Source organism: Plasmodium inui, assembly GCF_000524495.1.
Source record: "Plasmodium inui San Antonio 1 unplaced genomic scaffold supercont1.22, whole genome shotgun sequence".
Classification (NCBI taxonomy): Eukaryota; Apicomplexa; class Aconoidasida; order Haemosporida; family Plasmodiidae; genus Plasmodium; species Plasmodium inui.
The window spans coordinates 169,485-186,106 of NW_008481856.1; the positions used below are offsets into that span (position 1 = coordinate 169,485).

Consider the following 16,622-nt stretch of genomic DNA (forward strand, 5'->3'; position numbering starts at 1 on the left):
CTCACTATTTTATTTCCCCCTCCACGTGATCCTCTGCCTGCCCCCCTTTGTTTCCCCCTACGGCGCTTCGCATGCTCCCCACTCCAGGCGCCTTCACCCCTGTAGCCCGCCGCCACGAACGCTGATCCGCATTCGCCTGCGCGTCCCCACGTCTACATACGTCGCAGAGATGTTGCCCAAAAGAAGGAAGCACAAAAAAAGGATACACAAAAAAAGGATGCACAAAAAAGGGATGCACAAAAAAGGGATGCACAAAAAAAGGATGCACAAAAAAAGGATGCACAAAAAAAGGATGCACAAAAAAAACACACAGCCACGACCACATAGAATCGTCAAATGTGTCACTTCATCCTAGGAGAATACCTTTTTTGCGATGGCAGCGCGGGGGTACAACGACCATGTTAACGCAGTTGATTAAACGGGACCATGTAGAGATGGCATGCGAAGTGTTCGCGTTGGGTTGGTCGGCGCATGGTATTGGAAGCTTAACGACGCTATAACGTGGTTTTTCCACTTTGTTCTTTTTCCACTTTGTTTTTTTCACTTTATCTTTTCTTCTCATTTCTTCCCTTCGTCCTTTTTTATTGCCCCCTTTCTTCTCGCTGGGTGACGCTCCAAAGGGTTGACCGGAACGAAATGGGAGTACCTCCGCCTGAAGGAACCGCATCCCAAGCGCATGCAAGAGGGGGAAAACAGGGCATGTCAAAGGGAGGAGCAGGAGGGCATGCAGAAATGCAGCGACCCACGAGTGTAACCACCCCCGCATGCAGCCACCCCCACCGGTGCCGCGTCGCATGGACCGACAACACGATCAAAAGTGGGTCGAACGGACATCCTACAGTGGGATGCTTCTCTCCCCTACACAGGAGGGATGTGTCCCATGTTGAGTCTCCCCAATTTGCTGAGGTTATTTTACGAATGACTCTGTAAGGTAGGGGTGCGTAGATCCCTCAGTTGGGTCTCTTCCTCTCAAGGACGACTTCATATGAGAATAGACCTGGACGTGACTTCTCCCGCATGGGGGTGTTCACTTGACAGGGGTGCCATTCTCTTGGCGTCCGCCGCAGCGTGTCGTCCGTCTACCACGTGGTGAAAGCAAAAGTGATGACGTGTGTGTGTTAGGGGGGCAGGGGTATGTAGGCGCGCAGACGTGCTGACGTGCAGACATGCACCCCTCCCCGCTTCCCAATTAAAGCAGAGTAGCGCCCCAAGGGGAATTTAAAAACGCCCAAACAAAGAGAAAAAATAATAAAAAAAATAATAAAATAATAAAATGAAAAAAATAAAAATACAAAAAAAAAATAAAATATCATAAAAAACACAAATGGGTAGGTGGATAAACCGATTGAAAGAGTAGCTAATGAAACGACTACACGTGGTGGTAGTGGCATGGGTGGACAAAAAACAAACCGTGCCCATTTTGCGAATGTGGATGATTGCGTGGTTGGGGGCTCTTCATCACGGTGACGTAATTTTAAGGCAGGTTCATATTTTATTTTTCCCTTTTAATGGGATGCACTGCCTCTTCGTCGTTTCGCTGCTTCCTCGTTTGGTTTCTTCGCATCCCCGCTTATCCCCTCGCATCTGCGGATACACCTACAGAGACCACGGCGCACAACACACGGCGCTAGATGTGGCCCATGACGCGAGGGTGCTTCCACTGGTTGTACACGAGGCACAGGGCAATGCAGAGGGAGACAACCCCGATGACGACGTATAGCACTCCGAATGATCTGGACTTCTCGTTTACGAAGACGGAGCCCTCTGCTATGACGAGATATTTCTTCCCATGGAATCCCTTCACGGGGAAATTGTTTTTTATCTTGACATAGATTGGCAAAGCGAGCTCCTCATTCAGTCTGGCGTACCTTTTTCGAAACTCGGAGAGTGCTGCCGTCTTCATCCAGACAATGAAATGAGAGTTCTCTACGCCGAACCCGTTTTTTTTGTTCATATTGAGGAGACTAACATATTTTTCCTTCATCAGCCAGAAGTCCACTTGTTCTTTATGCTCCTCCATTTCTTCTTCCGATGGATTCTTAAATCTAATTAGATCGCTGTACCAGGTGATTGCTTCTTTCGATTCGTCCATCTCGATCTCTTCGTTGTGTGTTTTGTCTCTGTATAAGGTAAACGTGTCGTTGAAGACGCTGCGTGCGACGAGGCCGCACGGGTGCAGCACCTTTCCTTCCCTGTTCTGAGCGATGGGGAAGCACTGCGAGAGGTGGTCTGGCCGGGTGTAGACGGTGCCCTGAAAGAGAGGAAGGTTTGGAAGGAGGGCAGATTCGTCAGAGGGGTGGAAGAGGTTATAAGGGCGCCATGAAGGCGTCTGTAGTGTGTCAAAAACACGCCGCTAGTGGGTCGCTACTCCGCCGCTAGTCAGCCGCTACATACCATCAACTGACTGTGCGATTTCGAAATGAGGTACTTCTTATGGTTTTGGTAAAAATTGTGCAGCTCGTAGTAGACGTAGGCGTGTTTGTGGAATGGCCTTTCGGGTCCATGGCAGAAGGCTTCGGTGACTTCTAACTGTATGGCTTCCGTGTCTGTGTCCTGCTCCCCGTAGGGAACTCTGCACTCCTTTCTCGTGGTAGACAAGGCAATGAACAGCAAACCCAAGATGATAAAAGTGACGGAGATACTCGTGTATGCTACGATCAATCCGATGGGGGTCCATGAACGTTGTTTTGAATTCAATTCTTGTTGTTTGAATTTTTCCAATAGGGATGTATTTTTTTTTTTTTTTTTTTTTTTTGATGGAGCGCCACTCTGTTGCCCAGGCTGGAGTGCAGTGGGCACACTCTTGGCTCACTGCAACCTTTTTTTTTTTTTTTTCTTGCGAGTTTTTCCAGGCCGGGTTGTCCCCTTTTGGGTTGTCCTCTCTTGTCTTGTCTAGGGTTATCGATGAGGACCAGGTACGGTGCCAAAGGGGGGGGACTCCCCCCATCGAGGCGACTTCCCCGATGGCAGGGACTTCCCTCCCCTTGGGCAGTACCCTTCTCTTCAAATGTTCCTCGACGGCGTCTTCATTCGTAACTCCGTTGATGCAGTTGAAATTTTCGTCCATATTAGGATTGTGGTGTTTTCTCTTCCCGTTCATGGGAGGGGGCCCACTGTGGGGATAACACCTGGGTGGTGTGTCTCCATCATACTGCATTGATGGGATTGGCTTGATTGGTCTGTCTGCCGGGGAGGCTTTCCCTTTTTTATCGATGTCTCTCTGGCTGAGAAATTGGCTCTGTTGAGGAGGTTCCTCCTCCTTCAGCGCGACTAATTTCGATTTTGTGTCTTTCCCTTTCTCATTGGTCCCATTTGGGAGGTTCATCATATGCAGTTGATCTGTCGAGTGGGGCAACTGTGACAGGAGTGGAGGGGGGGACAGTGGAAAGGAGAAGACTAGAGGGGATGTTTCCTTATTACGCCGTCGCTTCCTTCCAGTTGGTCTCTCTTCGGCTAGGTGTTAAGCTCGTCCTTTCGATTTGCCCCCCCGTAGCGAAAGGGTTTTTTTTTCCCACGTGAAGTTGCTTATCGGTGGGTACCCACGTACGCATGGGAGCATGTAGGTATACATACGTATATGCCTATGTATGTATTCGCTTTTCTGTTTTTTTTTTAGGGAAGACCCTGCTTCGGGGGCACATGGGTTACCCCTGAACAGGGTTGCGTTATGCGGGCGACGAATGGACGGGCTGGTTGGCGGCGTTGGGGTAGAATACCGTGCGGGTGGTTCGCCTCGCGTAAGGGGCGGGCGTACCTGTTGGACACGCGGTGAGCGAGAGAAGCGGCGTGACGTACTGGTTGCAGCCAGAGTTGGAAGATGTCACCGACTCTAAGGTCATGGCAGCCACTCTGAGCTCATCTCGCATTTCCTCAGCTCATGTGACCTCTCCTCATTTGCGCTGACAGCTCCCCCTCTGCTCGCTTCACTTTTACATGCACACCGCCTTTTCCTGTTCGCTTTACCCCATTTTGGTTTTCCCCTCTACAGACGCTTCGCTTGCACGCCTTTGGGTTGCTCGTTCGGAAGGGGAAAAAAAAATAAAAAAAAATAAAAAGAAATAAAAAAATAAAAGCAAATAAAACAGAAACAAGCACATGTATTGCACATGTATGTACACATGTATCCACGTACACACATACGTGCACGTTGCACCTGATTGTTTTCCCCTGACGGGGTGGCACGTGGGTCGTGACGTCAGAGCTCCAACACTTGGGTGTCTATACCCACTGGTCGCTTTTTCCATTCGCAAAGTTCGTCCCCTATCAGTGGTGAACTCCTTTTTCCACACCGCACAATTGACGCACAGGTGGGACATAAATTGGTAAGCCGCTCAGAAAAAAAAAAAAAGGAAGCAAAATAAAACAAAATGCCTATAATGCGTGATGGAAAAAAAAAGCAGGAGGCATCCTCCAAAGGGGCCCTCACGCAAATGCAACATTAGCTGTCCTCTTCTTCTTTGTCCTAGAGGGGAGGCTCCCCTCACCCCTTAGATGAGTCAATCCTACCCAAAAGGAGGACACCCAACTGGGTTGGCGTAGTGTAGTCCATACCGTTATGTAACCGTAACCTCCCTCCCTCAGTTGATCGTCCCCAGGCAGAAAGGCAAGACATAGGGAACACACACCAATGGGATTTTGCGAGCCAAGTCACGTAGAAGCGTTGGCCCCTCATCGGTGGGAACAAAGAAGGGAAGAAGAATAGGGTAACGATCTGCCGCCTGAGGGAAACGACATAACCAAACTGCGAAGGGGCAAGCCGCGTGTTCCTTTGCTACGTCTTTTCCTCATTTTTTTTTTTTTTTTTTCCGATTTGGGTAATATGTCCACTGTGGACCATTTCGCCTGGCCGCAATTTGCCAAACGGGTTTGTTCAATTCGAGAGGGGAAAAAAAAAAAAGAAAAAAAAAGTTTCCTTTTTTAACGCGATAGACGCTTCATTTAGGAGGGGATAAACAGAGAAAGTTCCTTTTTGAACCTTGGCTGGTTCCTTTTTTTTTTTTTGCGCGATGCAGAATGCGGCGTGTGCGCCTGCACGGAGTGGTTGTCCACGCGTTCGATTCGGTCGCCGGGAGGAAGAAAGAAAAAAAAAGAAAAAAGATGAAAAAAATGGGGGGCCTCACTTCGCGCAGCACATGGGGTTGGCGGTTTAAGCGTGCGTAGGTACACACATGTAGCACAACACACATGGCACGCTGCGTTGCAGGCTGTGTTGCTCGCTCAAGCTGCCTCCCTCACTTGAGCAGAATGCCGTCGAATTTCGTCTGGAACCATTTCATCGCCTCGTCTTTCGTCACCTTGTGCGTCTTGGAGATGGTAGATCTCTTTCTCCTTCTCCTGGTGACTCTGTAACCTGGTCTCGACAGGTGGACGTAGAAGTCCATGCCATAAATACCAGTGGACGGATCATACTTTATCCCTAAGTCGATATGCTCCTGAATGCCAAAGCCGAAGTTGCCTGTCTCAGAAAAGTTCTTTCTCCTCAATTCATACTCCTTGACCTTGAGTCCCTTCTCCAGGATCTCCAACGCCTTCTTTCCTCTAACCGTTACAAAGCAGGAGATCTTTTCGTTTCTCCTGACACCAAAGGATCTGATGGTGAATCGGCATTTTCCGAAAATGGGTTTCTGCTCTGTCAGTTGTTCCAGCACTCTGGCGGCTCTCGTGAGCCTGTCTCCTGACTAAGGGAAGAAGAAAAGGGGGGGCGGTTAGTGGAGTTGTAAGGGAAAGCGGTGGAGAGGCGCAATGAAGAAGCGTTGTAAGGGAGAGCGGTGCAGAGGCGCAGTGAGAAGCGTTGTAAGGGAGAGCGGTGCAGAGGCGTTTTGAAGAAGCGTTGTAAGGGAGATCGGTGGAGAGGCGTTTTGAAGAAGCGTTGTGTAGAAGCATTGTGTAGAAGCGTCACCCCGAACCTTTGGCCTATCGCCTCATATCTTTGGCCGATCGCCCCGCATGTTTGGACAATCCGGCTTACCTCTCCCACGCAAATGTTCAGGACCAATTTGTTGACCTTAATCTCCCGCATGACATTATCTTCCTTTTTCTCCATTTTGAGTGGCTCGTGAAAGGGGGGCTTCCTTAAAGGGGGCCTCTTTAAAGGGGAAGGATTTTCGGAGGGTCCAGGCTGGTGAGGTCAGCTGGTTTGTGTGCCCTTCCTTTTGGAGCAGCAAAAAAAAGGAAAACTCCCAATTGGGGTACTCTATTGTCGTCGCTGTTGCGATTGAGGGAGAATAGCAAATCTGATGACACAACGACGCTTCCGTTGGTGACAGGTTCCGGTTGCTTCCTTCCCTCTGTGCGCGATCCGCAGCCGGGAGGTTCACTGTTTTGTTCACTTAGACGAGGGATACTCTTTCGCTTTTCGCCCCTCCGGAATGAAAGAAAAAAAAAAAAAAAAAAAAAAAGTGACCTTTATCGAATGCCCACGGGTGAGCCTCCTTTGGTTGATGTGGAAATGGAGGAAGAGAAAACGTGGCGGGGGAGAAGATAATAATAAAAGGAACAAAAGGAACAGAAGTGACGAAGCGTGTTTGTTTTTTTTTACTTTCTCGTGGCGAGAAGAGAACACGCTGCGTTGAGGGTTAACCCATTCTTTGTATTTTTATGTTTTTATGGTTTTTTTTTTTCTTTCTTCCCTCATCGGTCGAGCTTACCGTTTTTTTTCCTTTAATTAGCCCACGGAAGAAACGGGGTGAACAAGAGCAACACGGCACGATACGCCATCTGGCATCCGCGATGAATATACACCGTCGTGTGGACCCGCCGGGGCAGCTTCCCCCATAGGGATGAGGATATATGGGCATTATCAAACTTGGCGACCCGCCCCCGGGAAGAGAAAAAAAAACCTCACGTGTTAGTCCCTTCACCCACAGGGGAATATTATTCCCAGCGGTACCCCCGGCACTTAGTTAGGGAAGAGGAGGGATCCTGGATCGCCCCCCCTTCGTTACACATGGTGTTGTTGCGCTTCTGCGAACGTTTAGGGGTGGGTGCTTCCTCTCCACTTAGGCGTCCCTGCACCGTCACCAAGTTCAGCGACAAGTGTATGTAATAGATTGTACCATTTTGCTATGCGCCTTTTTTCCACGCGTGGTCAACAGAGAGGAGGGTATACCCAATGTAGAGAAAAAAGGGAACGAGACGGGGGTATATTTCAATACGATGGATGAGGCAGTGCCCACATGTCGATTAAAGTTACTTTTTCATCTATGATGCGCTTAAACGATAGTGACCAAAAAAAAAAAGAAGTTCCACGGGGGTGGCATTACTGGGACAGAATGTGCTGGGAGTCAATTTAGTGGGGAGAGGGGTTGGGTTCAGGCGACACTTTTCTTCCACCCTACAAATTATAACGCACCGGGAAAGGGCCCTCTGAAATGAAGGGAAAAATACTTCTTTTGCCCTCGGGAGTAAAAAAAAAAAAAAGAAAAAGCTGAGTGCGCGGAAAAGTTAGAGCAGCATGGAGTAAGCACATATATCTCCACTGCGCTGTGCGTAACATATGAGTAAAGGGCCCCCCCCCCCCGCCACGAAGCTCGCATATGCCCCTGCCTCAAAAGTGAGGAAAAACAAAAGGAGCGCTATTGTAGCCCTGGCTGAAAAAAAAACATCCAAACTTGACGAACTGCCATGACGAACTGCCATGACGAATTGCCAATCTGCGAAGTAGCCAAACGTACAACGCAAAAAAGAGAAGAGGCAAATCAAAGGAAAGCGAATCCAATGAAATAAAAACAAAACAACCAGGTCATCCTATCACCTTTCCCTTTCAAATCATTAACCCAGTTTTACCACTCCACGTAGAATTCGCTTTCTTTTTTTCTTCTTTTCCCCCCCTGTTACGCGCAAATAAACCCCGTGGATAAAATGTTGCCTCACCACAAGTACAGTTACATCCCCAAACAAAACAAGAAGCAGATTTATGAGTACTTATTTAAAGGTACGTAGGGTGAAGTATCGCTCACGCTGGGCACTGCCCAGTGATTTCCTGTGTGCCACGAGATTCATACCAGGACGCCTTCCTATACCATAACCCCTTCCTACTACAATGCCTTCTTACCACCGCCCCCCCTTCGCAGAGGGAGTCATCGTCGTGGAGAAGGACGCCAAGGTCCCGCGACACCCTCACCTCAATATGCCAAACCTTCACGTCATGATGACACTCAAGTCACTCAAGAGCAGGAATTACGTCGACGAGAAGTACAATTGGAAGCACCAGTACTTTATATTGAATAACGAGGGTAAGCTGCCCCGTGGAGTGACCTGAGGGGAAAGTTCATATCAGCGAATTGATTTGAAGTGGATTTCCCTGCGGAATCGGCTTGTCCCGATTCTTCACTGTACCCTGCTTCGCCATCAGAAGGGGGTCTCTTCCCCATCACAAATGTCTTGCTTCGCTATTACAAACGTGTTTCTCCCTCTCTGTAGGCATCGAATACCTAAGGGAGTTTCTGCACCTGCCGCCGTCCATCTTCCCAGCGACGCTGTCAAAGAAGGTCGTCAACCGGGCACCCAAGATGGAAGAGGAGTTTTCCAGAGAGCTGAGACAACCAATGGGAAGGGGTCGCTCGTACGACAAGAGAGCGTTTGAGTAGTCGTCTGCGCAGTGCTCCCGCGGAGTGGAGCGACGTCAAAGCGGCATGGAGTGAACTACATTTTACAATACATCACTACATATTACTGTATAGTACTATATATGGGTTGTACCTCATGCATCACTCATGGCACACCGCTCCCTCGTCTGCTTTTTTCCTTTTTTTTTTTTTTTCTCTCCCCCTTAAATTGTGCCATGCGTCAATACCCCCCTTGTCCAGGGGTGGAACTCTACTCCTCCTAAACAGCATCATCATGCTTGATTTTTGAAACGAAGAAAAAAAGAAAAATTACGAAGAAGAGTAAAAAAAAATATATCCTTAAAATTTGGTAACCGTATATGGGAGCAGCGGGTAGGACCTGCATTGGATGGAAAAAGAAAAAAAAAGTTACCTTGTGGAACAAAAAAAAAGAAAAAAAAAAAAAAAGATGGGGTAATCTTCTCTTTTCACGGAAGAAGCAGAGAAGAGGCCAGACGAAGCAGGACTGTGTGTGTGTGTCTGGAGTGCCGCTTCTCGGCAGTGCCGCTCCTCCGCAGCTTCACTTCTTCTTCTTCTTTTTCTTCTTCTTGCGCGACTGGGTATCATCGGCAGGGGTGGTTGTATCCCCTAGTGGTGACTCCGGCGTGGTTAGCCGGCCAGCGAGGATGTCCTCCCTACGACGTTTCCGCTTGAGATACTTGCCAGTGATCATTCGGTTAATCTTAGCATGAATGAGCTTGTAGTTCTCCTCCTTCTTCTTCACGTAATCTTTGAAGAAAGAAGGAAGCTCTATGTCATAGAATTTCATGAGACACTTTTTGGTCTTCTCCGAGAAGAGTCTCCTCTCTTTTTTGTAAGTGGCGTTTTGTGAGAGGAGGTTCTGTTTCATATTATTGTGATTAAGTGCCTCATGATAGCTCCTCTCAAATTCGCTCTTGTCGTATGATGCAAAGGCATCTTTAGCGCGTTCATTAAACATGAAGTAGATGTAATCTGGTCTGATCCCCTCAAGGAACTCTCTATTTTTAAGTTTCCTCATTATGGATTCTAATTTTAGGAAAGCATAATCACGGCTGAGTTTATCGGGACGTTTTTCTACATTGAGGAAGTCGAAAAACATTTTGAGTATCGCTGGATGGACCCCCTGATTACTTATTTCTCTGTTTACCCTCACCATAACGATTGGCATAGTTGTCTCATCTGGCTCTAGAATCTTCTGAACGCGCTCATGATCCGATTCAGGCGTTTCAGGGGATACCTCTTTCAAATTGCGTACCGCTATCCACTGCTGCCAGAGGAGTTCTTTCTCATACATGAAGACATCCGTGTACGATGGCATGAGAAATCTTCTTCGATACTCCACTCGGTAGCAAAATTCGTCGAAAGTCAGTTCAGGCTGATTCTTAAAAAGAGAGTCGATTAGAAGTCTAGGGGTTAGTGCGTGAGAGCATAGGTTGCGAAACGGGTCTCCTAGTCTGCCAATCAATTTTAGCAGTTCATACTTTACTGGATCAATAAGACCAAAGGGTAATTCCATTCCTTTTAGGAACTCTCCTTTCACTCTTCCCCTCAGCAACATGAATGGTTCCTTCTGTATCGTCTGTTCAGGGACAGGCAGCGATGTGTATGGATATCCTTCTAGTATGTCTTCTATCACTTTATACTTTGCTGAGCTTTTAAATTCAGCCCCTTTACTTAATTTTTTCTTCATTTTCTCTTCCTTCTTCTTCTTATTCACCACTATCTTGGTTTTGAGCTGGTTGGCTTTTTTCTGAGCCGGTTTGGACACGAACAGCCTCCAGGCGGGAGCGGCTGTCCTGTCAGTTGGCCGTTGGGTTGACCACCCGGTTGATCGCCCAGCCGGGGTGAAGCACGCGCAGTGATGCCTCCCGTCCAAGAGCAGCGCAACCGCGCCGGAGAGGACCAACACGGTGGAGCGGGAAGAGAACAGGGTGTGTCGCGGCACCAGGTGTGGAAGGAGCAACTGGCGCCGCATCGACTCGCGCAGCAGCAACACCGCCAGAGCGATGACTGCCGTCTCCACTAGCACCTCCATGCGGTCAAAGCTGCACCCGCGCGCGGCCCGCACATTCGTGCCCGCGCCTGTCCTCTCGCGCGGCCGTCGGGCATATTGCTAGCTTCACACCGTGGCATCATTCAGCCTGGGCAAACAGGGGTAAGAGGCGCCATGGGGCGAAGAAGTGGGCCAAAAAATGGGAAAAAAGAATGGCACAAAAAAATGGGAAAAAGGAATGACACAAAAAAAGGAGCAAAAGAATGGGCACAGGGCAGAAAGGGATATCTCACGGGCGGGGCAAAATTGGCAAAGCTGAAGCTGGGCCAGCTCAGTGATCTAAGCGTCGTCACCGCGAGAGAGCGAGCGGAGGAGGCCGACTGGGCTGGGCCGACCGCGCCCATTGGGATGACTCAGCCAAGTGGTCGCCCCAAAAATATAACTCCGTTCGGTATTTTATTTATTTATTTTTTCTTCTATTGTTAACTGGTCTTAAGAACAGCCCGCTGTGTGTGCTCACAGTCACTTGCCGTGGGTTCGATTTATTCCCACCCTTTCGGTACACAGTTGCGTGCACTGCTTCGGGGCGTATTGTTCCCTTTTTCGCGACAGCCCCAGGGGGGTGGTGGCGGAGTGGCACCTCGCCGCGTTGCCCCTTTGCCGCTTTGCCGCTTTGTAGCTTCTCTGCACGGCTTCACCCCTCCACCGATGAAGCGGGCTAACCAGGCGAACCAGGCGGACCACGTGAATCTGGGAGATTATGGAAAGGCCAAGGTGTACCTGTGGAAGACGGACCGAACGAGTGAGGAGCTGTTCCAAGAAGTCTCTAGCAAAGTGAGGAACCTATATGGGCAGATAAACTACGACGACCTGTTTCACCACTTGCACGGATACATTAATCATATTAACGCGAGCGACAATGAGTTGTTCCTTCGCAGCGAACTTCCCTTAGGTGAGTCTGCAGATAGCAAACACGCGGACACAGATCAGGAAGATGAAACCTTTTTCGACATTTTTAAAAATGCGAGTTATGTTCGCAGGAATGGCAGCCTCTCCATTAGCTACATCGATCTAGTTGAGAAGGCCCTGCCGGTAGACAGACTGAACTTCTTCTCCAATGTGTTTATATCGATTGGGGTCCACGAGCTGCGCGAGGGGGGGGTAGCCCCATCAGGGGGGGAGGCAGTCACAGGTGGGGAAGCAGCAAAAGGTGGGTTAACCCCTGATGGGGATGCTAATCCGTCCACTTCCCCCTCTGATCGGGATGCTAATCCATCCATTTCCCCCCCTGGTGACAGCTCCGCGCTGCACCGCATGAGGGAAAAAATGGTGCATCTAATCAACACCTACAATAATATCCATTTTCGAAACAGCTGTGTTTTTGTGCAACGGGTTCTGGTGATCCCGTCTTCGGACAAGTACGATGATTATATTATGTCTCAGATTATGAAGATAAATGAGAGCTTCCTTTATGCAAATGGGCCTGGCGGAGGCACCATTGGAGGTGACGTAAGCTGTGGTACTGGCGATGGGTACACCAAAGCCCCTCCGGAGGTAGACCGCTCAAAAGACGCAGTCACCGATCTGCAAGAAGAGAAAAAGAAAACGAACCCATGCGAGTATCTCAAGCAGGGAAATTTTTCCATGCTGAAGGACTCGCCATACTATTTGGAAGATAAAGAAAGGAACCTGACGGGTGGGAATTCCCTCGGTCGTGCAGTGACATCAGAGAATGTAGTGCCACGTATTGGTATTCTAGACAAGGGAGAAGAGGACAACGTAGCCGTTTACAGCCGCAAAGGAGCTGCTTCACACACTAGCGTTTCACCGATCAGCACGAAGGGGGACTCCGCGAGGGGGGGAGAGGACCACGAAAGGAAGATCGCCACCACGTCGGCAGTGACCTCTGCTGCGGGGTTGACGGTTACCCACTCCGCTGGTGCATCCGCCGTTGCATCCGCCGTTGCATCCGCCCCTGCATCCGCCGCTGCATCCTTCGTAGCGTCCTCCACCGCGGAAGGGGCAGGTGCCGCGCGCAGCAGCAGCGGGAAAAGCTTAAAAGAGAAGAAAAAGTATTCCTCCAATTTTTTAAGCATTTTCCATAAGGCGTCTTCGAAGGAGTACAAATCGGTTAACGTGCATTCGTCGAGTGCGGAGAGTGTCTCCTCCGATGACTGCCCTTTGGAGAGTCAGCTCTGGAGCCGCGGCGAGGGAAGTGGTACGGGAGGTGGTGAAGCCCATGGGGGAGGAACGCACCGTACACACATCGGCGCTGCGGAAGGTGCACCCAACGCGGAGATGGGTGAGAATAAGGAAGATAGGACGACATTACATGGAGAGAGGACAACCATACAGAGAAGCAGCGAAGCGATGCACGGGGGAAAGACTTCGACACACAGAACCAACACTGCGACACAAAGAACGAAGACTGCCACACACGTACCCATTTCCTTCATGTGCCGAAACTATCGCAACTTCAGAATCATTGTCTTCCTACCCTCAGTGAAAAAACACTTCAACATCCAGTACAATAAATTTTTCCAGGCAGTTCTCCTGAACGCCTTTTACATTTTTGCCTTTTCTTTACATAGCATGATGACTGAAGAGAGCGTGAGGAGGTACATGGAGGATCTTATGGAGAGTGCGAACTGCCACTCGGTTCGGACCGCCAAGGTGGGCAGCGAGAGTGTTCTGGATCGCCGCAGACCCAGGCACCAGGAGGGGGTCATCTCAGGGCCGTGCCGGCCGTTTGGGAAGGCTCCGAAGGGGGAAAAGTGGGAACAGGGCGAGAAAGGCACGACTGGCACGAATGTCACCAATGTGACGAATGCCACTCCTAGCCTGCCTGGTGCAGAGCGAAGGCTGCACCTGAAGAAGAGCCTAAGTAACAGGGACCTCTCTAGCAAGACCAACCTTAGCAGTCGCAAAAACAGCTACGACAATAATCTGTACGTCAATATAAAAAGGTACTACAACGATGTTAAGTGGAGCATTTTGAGCAAGACGAGTCAGAGGACAACCAAGGGGGGAGGCGAGGGGTTCCTCTATGAGGGGGCCCCCCGATTGTCCAAGTGTAGTGCGTACGAGGAGGGAAGGCTCCAGGGGAAGGACCCACACAATGTAGAGGCGCGATTGGGGGCAGAAGGGGAGGCAGCACCAGGGGAAGCGGCAGCAGGGAGGGCGGCAGCAGGGGAAGCGGCATCAGGGGAAGCGGCAGCAGGGGGGGCGGCAGCAGGGGGGGCGGCATCAGGGGAAGCGGCAGCAGGGGATGCGGCTTCTGATATGGCGCGCGGAGAAGAGACCGATGCAAACCCCTCAGAGAGACTCGATGGAGATCCCATCGGGGAGGGGGTGGTGTCTTTGGAAAGCGCCCAAGGAAGTGGAGGAGGTTCACCCAGTCGGCGTTCCGATGGGGGAGGGCGAGATGATGGGTATTTCCAGGAAGAGGAGAATTGCGGTGTGGATGGCGATCTGCATGACGGTCTGCATGACGGTCTGCATGACGGTGTGCCTGACAGTCTGCATGACGATGTGCAGAGCGACGACTACGGTGATGAGCAGAGTGACGACTACCATGATGAGCAAAGTGATGAGTGCAATGAGGACTGCGATGACGACTGCGATGACGACTGCGACGACTGGCATGACCACTGTGGTGATACGCATGAGGGCTTCCCCGCGGAGGACTCCCAGAGCGCAGAGGCGAACGAAGGAAGGGAACACCACAGCACGTGCCCGGGAAGGAGACAACACCACCCTCCACGAGGGGCACCAAAAAAAAAGAGGTCTCAAAGGAGCGACAAAGCAGCCATAGCAAAGAACAAAGAATACGAAATGAGAAAAAAAGAAGGAGATGTGTTTTTACTCCTGGGAAGCCCACTTGATTCAATGGAAATATACTTAGAGTGCTACCAAATGATTAGAGACGGAGGTAATGAAAATGAAGATCACCTGTCCGATGGCAACATCACATTCTGTATAGTCCTAAGCATGTACCTGTATGTCACACAGAACTGGGGTCACTTCTGCCGACTTAACAATAATGAAAGGTATACCTTCCGTTTTGCAGAGGTGGTTGAGAACTTGCTTCTTCAGACATATGAAAGGTTGCTTCCGAGTACGTTCACCAATTATGCCAACTTCTTCTTCGATGCTTCTTCCTACAGTGGGTCGGTGAAAGAGAGATCCTACCATCCCTATCATAACAATGGTCACTTTTCTCTGTACAGTTTCGACCATACAAGTGACTCTCCATCGGTAGGGATGATGAAGAATATAAGTTCCTTCCTTAACGTGGTGAATGATTACGATGGGGAGGACTACTCCGGGGATGAGTCAAACGAGAAAGACTTCTACTTCTTCAATGTAGATATTAAGGGACACAACACTCTGATTTATCTGATCGGTTTTATGGAGCACAAGTTAAGTGAGGCTTTGTCTGCCATGCGGAATGCATGTGTGATCTCGTCCGATGGAGAGTCCCACTCCACTGCTTCTTTACTCGCTGCACAAGAGCTCTTCGCCGATTACCTTCTATGCTATCTAAAGTATCTCCTAGCGATTAGAAAGCGGAGGCATATTTTTACCGCCATGAGAAAGTACTCCTCCGTAACTGAGCGGTTCAGTCATCATCTTTATGTCCGATTTTACGTCGAGTTGGCAAACATCTATCAACATATCGGGGCTAGACGAAAGTTTGCCTTTACCATTTATCTGCTCTGCACTCGGTTCTTTGAACAGAGGAAGTTCTACCTGACGTATGTCTTCTTGAATAGTCTGCTTCCGTTTTATGGCCTCCCTTGTGTGCAGGTCGATTTTGACTGCGGCAGATCGGAGGGGGGACCACTAACCGTACCCGGATCGACGGGACCGACGGGACCGACGGGATCAAAGGGGAAGGAGGAAGGGAGTCACCACCCGAACGATTTCCTAAATAGAGTCTTCGCCGGAAGAAGGTGCCACGTGAACTTCCCCATGCGATGGTTGAAGAGGGCACGAAGTGGGACGGGGCAGGAGCAGCAGAATCAGACGCGGCAGAATCAGACGCAGCAGAATCAGACGCGGCAGAATCAGACGCAGCAGAATCAGACGCGGCAGAATCAGACGCAGCAGAATCAGACGCAGCAGAATCAGACGCAACAGAATCAGACGCAACAGAATCAGACACAGCAGAATCAGACGCAACAGGAGAGGCCCAGCGAAGGCCCCCCCACAGTGTTACCATCCGAGCCAGACAGAGCAGCCTCACATGGAGGAGGTCATGCCGAAGAGAAGAACCAGGGGGACGTCCTACCAGCGGAAAACCATCGACACATGCACATCCTATTTAAGAGTGTGCTGGACGGGTCGAGAAACTACAACCTTAAACGTTTGCTATCATTCTGCTCGAGAGAGATTAGCATACGTAGCTTTTTCTGCCTGAACAAACATGGAGAGAAGTTAGAGATGTACAGAAAAAATAGGAAAGGACAGAACGGGAAGCTGCAGCATGGGGTATTGGCATTACTTAGTGAAGTCCTTGCACGACTTAATCTGCAGAGTGAATCCATCGTGTGTAATCTGCTGCTTCTCTTCTTCCTCGCGAAAGTGCTGAGGAGAGAGGTACAGAGGTTAATTCTGTGCAACATATATGAGACGCTTCGGAAAAGTCAGAGACACATTTGCTTTCCCCCTTTTGTTACTCTCGTCATGGATAAGAGGGAGAAGCGGAGGAGCAGATCCTACTTGAGGAGGCTGAGTCAGGGAGGGGACGTCTGCTTTGGCGGGGCAGCTCACCCACCACACGGACGTTACGCAATTGGAGCACATCACACACTACACGAAGATGGGGGGTGTCCTTGTGCAACCCTCTCGTGGGACAGCTCCTCTTCTGGGAGCTCCTCTCCCGAGGAGGACTCGTCCAGCAGCGACGCCGAGGGGAGAGGCTACGAAGGTGCGGGGAGAGGCTACGAAGGGGGAGGTAGAAGCTACGAAGGGGGAGGTAGAAGCTACGAAGGGGGAGGTAGAAGCTACGAAGGGGGAGGTGGACGCTACGAAGGTGG

General features: G+C 50.0%; 5 protein-coding genes across 5 annotated transcripts in view; 2 read left to right on the plus strand and 3 right to left on the minus strand.

The window, feature by feature from the left end:
- Positions 1-1,627: 1,627 nt before the first annotated feature.
- On the minus strand, positions 1,628-3,325 carry C922_04357 (hypothetical protein; the record flags this gene model as incomplete). Its single annotated transcript, XM_008819940.1, has 3 exons — positions 1,628-2,251; positions 2,395-2,769; positions 2,819-3,325. 3 exons carry the CDS (start codon positions 3,323-3,325, stop codon positions 1,628-1,630), a joined length of 1,506 nt encoding a protein of 501 aa, XP_008818162.1.
- A 1,906-nt stretch (positions 3,326-5,231) lies between these two features.
- Positions 5,232-6,043, minus strand: C922_04358 (60S ribosomal protein L11; the record flags this gene model as incomplete). Its single annotated transcript, XM_008819941.1, has 2 exons — positions 5,232-5,678; positions 5,969-6,043. The coding sequence occupies 2 exons, from the start codon at positions 6,041-6,043 to the stop codon at positions 5,232-5,234; spliced, it is 522 nt and encodes a 173-aa protein (XP_008818163.1).
- A 1,817-nt stretch (positions 6,044-7,860) lies between these two features.
- On the plus strand, positions 7,861-8,588 carry C922_04359 (30S ribosomal protein S10e; the record flags this gene model as incomplete). The annotated part of the gene is made up of 3 exons (XM_008819942.1): positions 7,861-7,933; positions 8,073-8,234; positions 8,422-8,588. 3 exons carry the CDS (start codon positions 7,861-7,863, stop codon positions 8,586-8,588), a joined length of 402 nt encoding a protein of 133 aa, XP_008818164.1.
- A 538-nt stretch (positions 8,589-9,126) lies between these two features.
- C922_04360 (hypothetical protein) lies at positions 9,127-10,623 on the minus strand (the record flags this gene model as incomplete). The annotated part of the gene is made up of 1 exon (XM_008819943.1): positions 9,127-10,623. One exon carries the CDS (start codon positions 10,621-10,623, stop codon positions 9,127-9,129), a length of 1,497 nt encoding a protein of 498 aa, XP_008818165.1.
- Positions 10,624-11,289: 666 nt separating this feature from the next.
- Positions 11,290-16,622, plus strand: part of C922_04361 (hypothetical protein) — a gene marked incomplete at both ends in the record, with an annotated part of 8,954 nt that continues 3,621 nt past the window's right edge. The window contains one exon of the mRNA XM_008819944.1: positions 11,290-16,618. Coding sequence (XP_008818166.1) covers positions 11,290-16,618 — 5,329 coding nt within the window. The remainder of the gene's footprint in view (positions 16,619-16,622) is intronic.